Source organism: Rosa rugosa, chromosome 3 (assembly GCF_958449725.1).
Source record: "Rosa rugosa chromosome 3, drRosRugo1.1, whole genome shotgun sequence".
NCBI classification, from domain to species: domain Eukaryota; kingdom Viridiplantae; phylum Streptophyta; class Magnoliopsida; order Rosales; family Rosaceae; genus Rosa; species Rosa rugosa.
This window is the reverse complement of record NC_084822.1, coordinates 19,163,790-19,175,741: the sequence shown is the minus strand read 5'-3', so window position 1 is coordinate 19,175,741 and position 11,952 is coordinate 19,163,790. Positions and strand designations below refer to the sequence as shown.

Here is an 11,952-nt window from a genome sequence, read left to right as displayed (position 1 = left end):
TTAAGGATGCAAACAGCAACGATGACACAACTGATATAGATTCTGCATTTACAGCCTACAAGTAGAACGATATGATTTTGGAACCTAATCACATCTCTCTCTCTCTCTCTCTCTCTCTCTCTCTCTCTCTGTGTAAAGGGTTTCCAGCCTTTAAAGAAAAAATGCAATATTTATATTATTTATTTTCCCATATTACTTTATGTTATTTCTCTTATTTTATAGTTTTAACTTTGTTTCATTATTTTAGGTGTTTTTTGGAGCAAAGGAGAGAAAATAGAAGAAATGCATGTGTCTTGCATGTGAGAATTAAAAAGCCTAAATTTTAGCTAAGTGTCATGTGCATTTTTAAAAAATGTCATGTGCATTTTTAAAAAAGGCATGTGACATTTAAATGAAAGTGAGGAAAAAGCATATGCAACTTAATGGTCATGTGCAAAGCATGTGTGGAGAAAGACTTCCTAAAATTTATAGGAATTAGTTTTCTAATCCAACCTTCAGGTACTCATTTCGATATTGTAGGAGCTATAGAACTTCAATTTTGGATCTGGCGACTCCATTTGAAAGTAGACTGCCGGGGTTTTTTATCCATATAATCGCGTTTTCTAGTTCCTTGTGAGCTATGAACGATGGCTCTCCAAAGTTGTAGGACCTGGGTGACGGAAAATCAAAATTTTCTTCCTAAAATTTCAGAGAATTTCAAGGAGCACATGTACAAAGCTAATTTGGATTTGACTTCTTCTACAACTTGGATTAGGAAACCATAATGCACGAGGAGAGCTCAAGAAGGGCCTAGAAACATGTTCTAGACATTAAAGACTTATTCAAATCTAATATGGACTAGGATTTCTTTACAAAAAAGGATTGGAGACTCAAGTTCGTTTAGTGAAGGATTTGCGGGATTAATCTCTATAAAAAGAGTAGGAATTCACATTGTAAAAACACACCACACATTTCACCTTCTCCTCTATCTCTCTTTCTTGTTCATCCGCCTCCATCCTTTTCTTCTTTTTGATTCCTTTTCTCTATTTTTTTATTTTTGTTTTTAAAACTATGTGTAACTAATTTTTCTTAGTTAAGAATGTAAGTTTGAAACCTAATTATGTTATAGTCTTTACGTTATAATTCTCTAAGTGATTTTGCTATGTCTTATGTGAGTCGATCATATGACTTTGAGTTTATAGAGAACTTTTGCATGTTTGTTTTTATGTGGTTCGAAACACTTAGGATTTGCATGTAATTGGTGCTAGAATTAAGCTAACAATTCACCTTGGAACTAAATTCACAAGTAGTAAAAGCTATGAGCAGTAGTTAAAATCATATGGTTCTGGTTCTTGATTAGACAAGTTACTTGTACTTTGATTGATTTGATTTTTAACCAAACTTTCACATGTTTCTAATGCTTTAAATATGTTGTTGACAGGATAGCTACTATACCTTGATTGCATGTTTAAAAGGCTTGGTAGTGGCACTACGTCTTGCTTAAGTAGTAACTGGAAATGCAAATGGTGGTTTATATCTCGCTACGAGTGTAGTGTGCCGGTTGAAACTCCTCACGATATAGTAAAGGATCTAAGAGATTATAACTTGACTAGAAACGTAATTAGTGGCGGATAACGAGTGTTCCTAGCATTATTCCATTCACCCTTGTTTACAAACTTAAAATCTAAATTGTTTTATTTTAATCTCTGCGTTACAAAACCTAAATCCCCCATGTTTATGATTTCTTGTTCTTATATATTCTTTTTATTGTTTTCATATACTTATACCTATACTTTGATTCTTTATTTATTACGTGATTACTTGTGTACCCTCAATCCCCGGCTTGAACGATCCATACTTATTCTATACTAACAACTATATTTTGTAGGGTTAAGTTGAGTGCTACTTTTGGCGTATCATTGCGTTCAGTCCAAGTAATTAAACCAAAGCAGGCTGCACACAGCCATCCTCCACAATAGCTTCGAAGCAAGGGACAGGCGCTAAAGCAAATCAGCGAAAAACAAGAAGTCCAGGTCGGGTTCCTGCCAAAGAGGGAGACGAAAAAGAGAGCACCCAATTTTCTATTCAATCTGTGTTTGTCTTTCCATCAAAATTGCACACTAGGTTGATTAGGGTGATCTTCGATCCGTTGTCGTTAATCTGGTGCAAGTCAATCAAATATAGATAATTATTTTGAAAGGAATATAAGTAATTATAAAAGAGGCAAAGAGACACCAAGAGACATTTGATGGAGTTGATGAAATATTTTCTAGCATAGTCATCTATCTATTTGTATGGTGGAGTTGCCAGTGGATGTGATTTCAATTAGTTTTTCATTTTTTCTAATTATAATTTTGTCAAGGTAAAATTAAGATTAACATAGCTAAAATTAGTGTAGGGTGAACAAAATATTTCGTAGGATGACAATAGCTGCAACCTTACGTAAAACCCTAATAATAAAAAGAGCATTAACATACATGGTTGCCACGAAAACTTTGCCCGTAACAAAAATACATAACTTTTTATTTATATTTCCAAGTCCTCTTAGCTCAACCACACATATAATACATAAGATAAAGTGCGTTAATCTATACTAATATTAAGAGAAGATGTTTTATTAGCCAAAACTAAAAATTTTGACAGATTTAATCCTGAAATATTAAAAAGCTTTGAGAATAAATCTAATCACAAAGGTAAATATGACAATTATAAAATAGATTTTTATTAAGAAAATTAAGGGTAAAACTATGGTATGTTAACATTTCTCATACATCAACTATTTTTACCACTTTAAGGACTCATGTTACCACTTTGAGGACTAATATTACTATTTTGAGGACTCATATGGTAAACTAAGAAAATTTACCACTTTAAGGACTCATGTTACCACTTTGAGGACTAATATTACTATTTTGAGGACTCATGTGGTAACTAAGAAAATTTATCACTTTAAGGACTCATGTTACCACTTTGAGGATTAATATTACTATTTTGAGGATTCATTTTACCACTTTTAAGGCAATTGTATGCATGTCATACGTTAACACATTGTAGAATTTTCCGAAAATTAAAAGGAAATGATCCCTCCCACTATTTTCTCTCTGTAATAACTGTCTTATTTCATTTTTTTTTTTATTTTTTTTTTTGGGTTATTATCACAAATGGTACCTGAACTATACCTCAATTTTATCGATGGTACCTGAACTTCAATTTTGATCACAACCAGTACCTGAACTTTTCGATTTCATTTTAAATGGTACCTAGAGCCACCTCCAGTCACTATTCCAACTAAAAATGGCATGTAAAGGCAATCATAGTGATGATCTTTGATGATTTCAAGGGTTGCAATCATATATAGTGATGATTTTTTTGGTAATAGACTTGCCTTGAACTTTTTTTAAATTTTTTTATATTTTAGATTTGGCTTTTTTGGCCGGAATAGTGACCGAATGTGGCCTTAGGTACCATTTAAAATGAAATCGAAAAGTTCGGGTACTGGTTGTGATCAAAATTGAAGTTTAGGTACCATCGATAAGATTGAGATATAGTTCAGGTACCATTTGTGATAATAACCCTTTTTTTTTTATTACACATGTAGAGCATGTATGAAGAAGACTAATATATTTTAAGCATGCTAGTTCGCTGAATCCATTAATTCTTCTGCACAGCAGTTTTCTCCGAGGCTTCGAGTATCATCTCAAAAGACTTTTCCATGCATGACTTGAACTTTGGTGGATCAATAAGACCCTTTTCCATCTTGAAGGCAATCCTCACCTTTCCCATATAACTTACTATTGTTACATCAAGGCCCTGAAAAGGAAATCATAGTGAAAAAATCAAAATACAGTGTACCAATACGAATATTGCCTAGTACGCCGATTTTGTTTAAGACCTCATTATGTACAAGGTTTGAGATTATGACATACCTCAGGTGAACCAAGGACCAAAAAGTATAAGCCTTTAACTGGATGATTTGCCAAAGACATTTGTTCCACCGGTCCAATCATATTGGAAATTATCATGCTCGACTTCTTCAATGTGTTACGGATGTATCTTGCTGCTGCCTGCACCCAGCCAGTACCAAAATGTTACCAACAAACAAAACACACGGTGATTTGAAAGTACTTTGTGGGATCGATGCTACAAAATTCTGGAAGTACTTTGATGAAATATAAGAGCTCTAAATAGTAAATTCCTTTTCCGTCCAAAAAAAGGAAAGAAAAGAAAAAACTACAAAGGGATAGCCCTAGCCAGAGGCCAAGCAAACAGTTGAGGCATCAGTGCCAACAGGCACGACTTTTTTTAGCTTCGGGGAGGGAATTCGAAGTGTGGACCTCAGATCTAGAATTTCGTAAAATCTGCATATATAGCTTTCATTTCTCAGATGTGAAGATCAGATATGTTAAGAACTGGCCATTACTATTTACTAAAGCTGTATTTTGGTCACATGCACACATCATATTTCACCAGTCATATATATTATCTGAACTTAGTGCTAAAAGAACATATATAGCATCTGCGCCTTTCACAAACTTACATACCTCATGGCCTCCAAATTTGTTGAGAATCTCCAAGAACCCAGCAGTGAGATGAATACCCAAAGAATGTCTTTTGCTCCTTATAATTTTCTGTACCTTCCAGACAAAGTCAAGCGCATTATCTGAAAATTGTTCTTCACTATTCGTTAACAACTTGGGTATTGGTACATGCAACAGTGACAAATGGTTCCCCCATGGCAACTTGCTATTAGGTTTGATCATCTCCTGAACTGAGGTGTAATTCCCCGTCATCCTTGTGTTGAGCAATACAATTGCTGTGCCTCTTGCTTTGCTTAAACTTTTGTTCGTCTCTTGGATGTATAGTCGAGTGCCAAGGAAGATCATCGCGGTAAGAACGTCATTTATCGTCTATTAATCATTGATAAAATTCAAATTAAATAAGTAAATTAAATTAATTAACATCATGAATAATGATCAAGTTAATTCAAACAACAGTTTTTCCGTTAAACCCATGATGCGGTCTAATTGATCCACACCATTCCCTCACTGCTTAAGCTAATTCCTAGTGCTTATATTTAAAATAAAATTTGCAAATTGATGAGCTTAAAGTCTTCAAACAAAATCTTAGTAGTTGATTAATCTTAATTATGCCACTCCAATTAAGCATACTCTTGAATAAATAACCAACATTAACTCATTCCAAATCGACTTGATATACAAAAGACTCCTTAAAAATATATAGGTACGTAATTGACAACTTGATCTTACCACTCCGAGCCTGCTCTTGATTAGTTTGATTCTATCAAGGGAAATCGTCATAGTTGATACTGCAATTGGCTTGAACTCAATTCCATCATTCCCCGATCTGATTGGTGTTGATCATCTTCCTCCAAGTTGCTATTTAAAAAATCCGATATGGTGTTGAAGACAGAAGAAAAAACTTTAGTCACAAAATTTTCACTCTTCCATGGCTGCGACCTCCTTCTTGACGGGAAGGTTAGGGGAAGAGAAGGATTGTCAGATCGTTGTAAACAAGAGAGAAGAGCACCCATGAGAGAGAAGCCATCACCAAGCGCTTGGTGAAGCTTGAATATTACAGTGCCGGCTGCATTGGTAGTTGGGTACTTGATAATGTGAATTTCCCAGAGAGGTTTGTGTTGTGGAAGTCTTTCCATTGCTAACTTTGATATGTAGTCATCAAGATACTTATCGTATGATGCAGGCGATAGGCCAGAAGGGAAAATAGGGATGTTAACATGGTCTTCAAGCTTCACTTCAACCCTTTTCCACTGCTTCTTTCCCCTTCTCTCAACCTGTTAATTTTCAAAGAATCATGCATGAATGACGGACTATTTCATAACTATTAATTTCCTTTCAATACATGGACAAAATTTAGTGTTACTTTTTTCCTTTAAAATTAAAACGAGTCACTTTTGTAATTATCTAATTATGACAACATGCTCTTAGCTGATTCTTAAAATATTTTAACAAAAACAGGTAAGAGAGCGAGAGTGAGAATGAGAGTGGGAGTGAGAGAAGAGAGAAGAGAGAAGAGAGAAGAGACAGAATACCATGATCGAGGAGAACCGTGGGCTGATGGGGAGGAACACATTTTGAAGCAACGACATAGCTGGAAGCTCATCGATTGGAACCTCAGTTTCCAAAACACCAAGATTCGATACCGATAACACAGAGCTAGTGAAGTACTGACCGAGAGGGCTCACCGGCTGCAGTCCTTCTCCCTCAAACTGCAACTCCATCTTAGTTATATATTATTAATTAGCTGACTATTTGTGTGTGTATATGTGTTAACCCACATATATGTGTGTGTTAACCCACCTAAATGAGAGTGCCGATGACTAATATTAACTTGAAATAAATATGCAACTAAGTTGTATTAGCAGCAGTCATGCATTGTCGACTTTATTTATAGAATAGTATCTCCTAGCCCTATTAGTATTTATTTATTTTTGTTGAGAAAGGGCCAGTACGAGCTAGTGTCTCCCAGCTGTATCATCATCTTTATATGATGTTAAATGGGAGAGCAAGGCTTCTGCTTATCAGGTGCCTTGTTTTCTTCTCATATGTTAGATGTGACTGCGAGTTTTATGACATAACAAATCCTTACTGTTCATAATATCCCTTTTCCGCCCTTCCCATTTTGAAGGAATTACTTTTTCCGTCGGATTGAAGCCGCACTCTCATTTAGGTGGCTTGCTTTCAAGTTTGAATTTTATATAACTACAATATTTTGTTCTTCTGAATAAAGTGACCATAGTTCCTCATTTTTATTATCTTGTTATTTTTGTCAAAAAAATAAAATTGATTATATAACAACTAATTGTTGAGTCAAACTTGAAAACTACCTACTTAATTATAAATGAGAGACCTATGTCACTAGAGCAGATGAATATGAACACCAATATCATGCAGCCTATTAGTTATGTATGTTTGTAACAAAAATTCATCAAGTTCAGCCAATAAAAAGTATTTTAGTCTCCTACTTAGATAACTCTTATTTGAGGTAGCACCTCCTATGCAAAAACACATATATTTGTAACAAAAATTCTTCAAGTTCGGCATGCATGCTAGATTTGTTATTCCTAACTTAGCGCGCCTCCTCAAGTTCATCGAATTCCCAGCCAAATCAGTGTCTCTGGAAGTCATTAAGGGAAAGTAAAGCTTTGTGTGTAGAAAGCTTGTTGTAATTTTTTGCCAACTTGTGATACTTTGATTGTAAGCAGGTGGGGGTGCCCCATACTTTGATTCTTTGTGAGGACCAAGCTGAAATTTGTGTGCATTTGTTCAGGGATTGCTCAGATCTAGTTTTGCTTGTTAGACTCGTGCTAATGATTCTCATAATAATTTCCTACGACCTCTTCTACCATTGAGGTGGTGCATTCTAGAGATTGCATTTGAAGTTGATGAAATCAAAATTTTCATTTCGATCCCATTTGAATCAGTTACCTTATTACCCTGTGTTAAAAAATATATATATATATATACAAAAAAAAAAAAACCAATTCAAATAGGGTTGCGACAACCACTAGGGATAGTGGGGTGGTAGAAGGTCCCAGTCTGGAATCCACAGGTCTGGCTTTCGAATCCCCATGAGGCCTTGGTGGCCAGTTAATGGGTGCTTAATGCCCCATGACGTTTGGAAGGGATTAATCCGGCTCTGCTGAGATACTCCCGAAGAATGTGTGTGTTGCTAATTTTCTAACGCTATCCTCCTCCAATTAAAAAAAAAAAAGGGTTGCGACTTGGGACCTTATTGGTCGAATAGGCTTTTTGTGCAAGAGCCGGACGGTAGCAGAGAGAAGAAGCCTGATAGTTAAAACAAGTGTGCCCCCTCTCATTTTCCCAATTTGAAATTTAGTGTCACTATCCTATCCCCCATATTCCCATGGCTCTCTGTAAGCACGTCCTCAAGTCCGCCGCCGATTCTGCCTTTCTTCTCCGGCGAGGCCTCTACTCGTCGTCGTCGGTTTCCACTAACGGAGTCGTCACCCGCGCCTCGGAGCTAGTCAAGTCCGGCGGAAACCGAGCCTATCCGGTGGACACTTTAGCTCTGGTGAGGGGCTTGGAGGCCAAAGGCGTGCCGACGGACCATGCCGAGGCAATCACGTCTGCCATCACCGGAGTTTCCACTGATAGCTTGGAGAATGTGCACCAATTGCAGAGGGTAATGCCATGCCCGCCAGCTGTTCGACGATTTGCTTCACTGAAATTTTTGGTTGCTTGCGTATTTTGATGGACTGAGATTGCAATTTGTGTTTTGTTTTGATGATTTTTTTCTTTCTCAAATTGCAGACTGTGATGCTGCAAGAAGCGAAACTGTCCAAGTTTGAAGCCGAAGTAAAGAGTTTACAGGTTCCATTCCTTTTCCATCTTGTTTCTTTATAGCAGGCATTCTTTTCATAGCTGTATCTTGGCCTGAAGTACATGATTTCTATCAAGTTTGAACCGTTTGAATTTACCATGAACTAATTAGTGCCATTTTTACAATAGAGAATCATGATTTTCTTGTAAACCAGTCCTTTTAACAATGGATGTGATTTTTTAGATCACTAGATTATCTGTTGAATCTGTGAAAGGCTTTGCTTCCTTCCAAACCTGTATTGAAGAAAATTCATATACTAGAATTGTTATGTATGAGGCAACGTGTTACAATCAAATAGATGACCAGGGGTAAGAAAGAAAGTGTATCATTCTGCGTAGTCTGTTGCAATACAGAGTTTTGGCTTCACAAATAAACATAAAATGCAGAACAATAGTATGACATGTAACTGACTTTGTCAAAACGATATAGGACCAACGAGGGGTTAGCAGGAACGATCAAGCCCATGGCTTGCTCCCATGTGGTCGGGTTCGAACCTCCTCACAGTACCTACCTAGCTGTTTGAAACAATTTCCTGCCTCCTAATGACTGTAGGGTTTGGTAGGAGGCCCCAGTTTTGAACCCGGGTCCGCAGATGCCCTTGGCCATCTAACCCCTTGCCAGTGATTTCCAACTTTAAATTGAATAGTATTCTTGCAAAGTTCAATTGCAGTAAGGCTGAAAAACTATAAAATTCAAGGGCTTCTTCAAGAGTATGAAATGCTTGTCGATGCAACATGTATTTAATGATACGAAAATTATGTGTGTTAAATGGATGAATGAGAGCAGTGAAAAGTTAATAAACGGTGAGATAGGGAACAGTTGGATGCCATTAAATTTTTAATTCTATTTACAACTTTCACGTCAACTTTTAATAGTAGGATGCTGCTTAATAGTCACTTTCTAGACTAAAATTGTAGTAGAATTAGGCCAAACATTTTATTTAGCTTCTTCTTGCAGTTTGAGTTTGATCTACAGAACTGTTGTAAAAAAAAATAAAAATCAATTATTCTTCAGTAGTAAGTCCGGTTTGCAAAGCATTTCAGTTCATGTTATCCATTTTAGCATCACTTGTTAGAGGGATGCTAGACTTGGACTGTATGATAATGTCCTGATATTGCTATACTTGAGAACAAGTACAGTATCCTCTGATGAACTTGTTGCACTACCTTAATGTATTTATATCTGTGTGGTAAAACCGAGTCCTAAATGCACGTTTTTTTTTATAGAATTCTGTTGAACCACATAATGTGGCTTTTTTAACTGTGTAGAACCACATATCATGGTTTAAGGATTATACTCTTAATAGTCAATTCATATGGGACCAGAGTTATCACTTTGTGGATTCTGATCAATCCTGGGTTGCATGTAGGAACATCATTTTTCCATGTTGACACGTGAAACAGAAAAGCTTCAGAGTATCATAGACAAGATGCGCAGTGAACTGAGGTATGTCTTGTGTGTGGCTTCTACTGTTTGGAGATTCCTCTACTTATTCATTAATTTAGTTATGTTCTTGGTTCAATATATTTGGTTTCTTGAAACAGGTATGAGTTGGACAAGGTTGCAGCTGGGTCACGCTTGGATTTAAATCTTGAAAAAGGGTAAGCAGCCCTTGTTTTTTGGCTGCATTATTATACTTGTCATCTGCAGTTGTATATGTAGTCCTTGGTATCATTGTAATTATTACTGATGCCCCAGTCCTTCAATTTTTTCTGTTCTTTTTGGTCTGACTCAGTCCTTCGGTTTAAATACCTTATTTTTGCTTATTCCAGCCGCATGCGTGATGAGTTTAACAATCAGAATGCAGAAACAGCCAATCTGACAAACAAACTTGATCGAGTAACCACCATTACTGCACCTATCTATTGTTTAGTTTCATGCGTATTTGCTCATAGGGCTAATTATTTTGAACTTTGTTTACAGGAAATTCAAGCAGTAAAAGCCCTGGTTGAAACGGGAAAATATGAAGTGATTAAATACTGCATAGGAACCCTTGTCTCCATGACAGCAGTTGGTATTGCTGTGCTTCGTATTATGATGAATTGAGCTACTATGGTCATCAAAGGTTACAGAGCATTTCTATGGTCATTCTTTTGATAACAGTACGATGCTAGAACAAGTATATTGTTATAGGTTATAGCTATTGTGGTCATCAAAGGCTAAAGCACTCGAATGTTCTTTTATGATAGTTTGCTGGTAGAACAATTAGGAAGTTGAATGAAAATATAAGATAGTCACAGTTCCAAGAAAATGCAATTCCATTTGGCCTAGTTTCTGTTCTCTTTTGCTATGTTGGATAGGTAAAGTGGAAATATATGAGAACTATGAACAAATGGTTACTAGAATCTGCAGTCACTTTCTGTCAACCTTCGACTAGATTGTTTATTTTCTTAGACTAGGTTATTAATTTGTCCAACTGCCTACATATGAAGGATATGATGGCTTATCAGTAATTTTGAGGTCAAAGTGTCATACTACTGTGCTTTGTTCTTTTTCATCTTACGGAGAAAATGCTTCTAATATTAGAATGGGTTTTGAAGATAACAGAGATTAATTGAAGTCTCCGGGCGCACTTAATGCTCTCGCGTCAAAACTTATTGGCGAGGGCTTTTTAATCGAGCATGATATTAGAGTGACCTAGTTACATGGGATGCGGTGGTTTTGATTTGATCACTTAGGTGCGATGGCCCAAAGCTCTTCTCTAAATTTATACTTTTTTTTTAATCAAATCTTTTTTTAATCAAATCAACAACTAGTGTTTTGTGAGTCGAACTCACGACTTCCCGCTTACAAAAAGAAGACTTATGTCACTAAATCAAATAGTATTGAGCTCTACAAACTTTTTCAATAGAAGCAAACTGCACCCAAATTTCGATGATTTTTAACTCAAACCATTGTTGATATGTGAATTTAACGAATCATCACTTTTTACTTATTTATTGTTTTGAAATGATTTATTGTTTAAGGACATCTAGTTTATGTGTGTGGCCTAAACTCTAGTTACTTGTCCAAGTTGTAATAGGGCTAGTCTTACAGATATCTTCTTAGATATCATAATCATTATACGATTATGTTTCCTTGTAAAACTCTGATTCTTTGCTTGTAATCCTATATATAAAGAGATTCCTATTATCAATTAAAGTACAGATAATTCTCTCCCATATTCTGATTCCCTAAAACACGTTATTAGCACGAAGCCCTGAAACCAAGAATCCAAACCCTAGAAAAGAAAAGAAAAAAAATTTATGTTGGTTAGCCTCGCTAGCGCCTAGCCTCCCCTCGTGCAGCACCAACGCGACCCCAGTGCCCCTCTGTGCCCGTCAGCTAGCCTCGCTAGCGCCTGCAGCCCTGCCCACGTCCTGCCTCGCTAGCCTTTCCGGGTTAGCCTTACCCCGCCTGCTGCTAGCCTCACCAGCTAGCCTCGCATGCCCCTGTGTCTGCGCGCCCTTGCACCGTCAGCTAGCCTCGCTCGCCCAGCAGCCCCGCACCAGCCTGCATGCACAGCGGCCAGCTGCCCCTACCTAGCCTCTGCCAGAAGCTTCCGACCACGCCCCAGCACCGCCCGGCCAGCGACGGCTACCAGCGACCAGA

At 37.0% G+C, this 11,952-nt stretch overlaps 1 protein-coding gene and 1 pseudogene across 1 annotated transcript; one reads left to right on the top strand and one right to left on the bottom strand.

The window, feature by feature from the left end:
- Positions 1–3,630: 3,630 nt before the first annotated feature.
- On the bottom strand, positions 3,631–6,238 carry LOC133737383 (wax ester synthase/diacylglycerol acyltransferase 11-like; annotated as a pseudogene).
- Positions 6,239–7,762: 1,524 nt separating this feature from the next.
- LOC133738973 (protein FMP32, mitochondrial-like) lies at positions 7,763–10,827 on the top strand. Its single transcript, XM_062166678.1, has 6 exons — positions 7,763–8,163; positions 8,292–8,351; positions 9,731–9,807; positions 9,906–9,962; positions 10,134–10,200; positions 10,285–10,827. The coding sequence occupies exons 1-6, from the start codon at positions 7,885–7,887 to the stop codon at positions 10,405–10,407; spliced, it is 663 nt and encodes a 220-aa protein (XP_062022662.1). The 5' UTR covers positions 7,763–7,884; the 3' UTR covers positions 10,408–10,827.
- Positions 10,828–11,952: the final 1,125 nt, after the last annotated feature.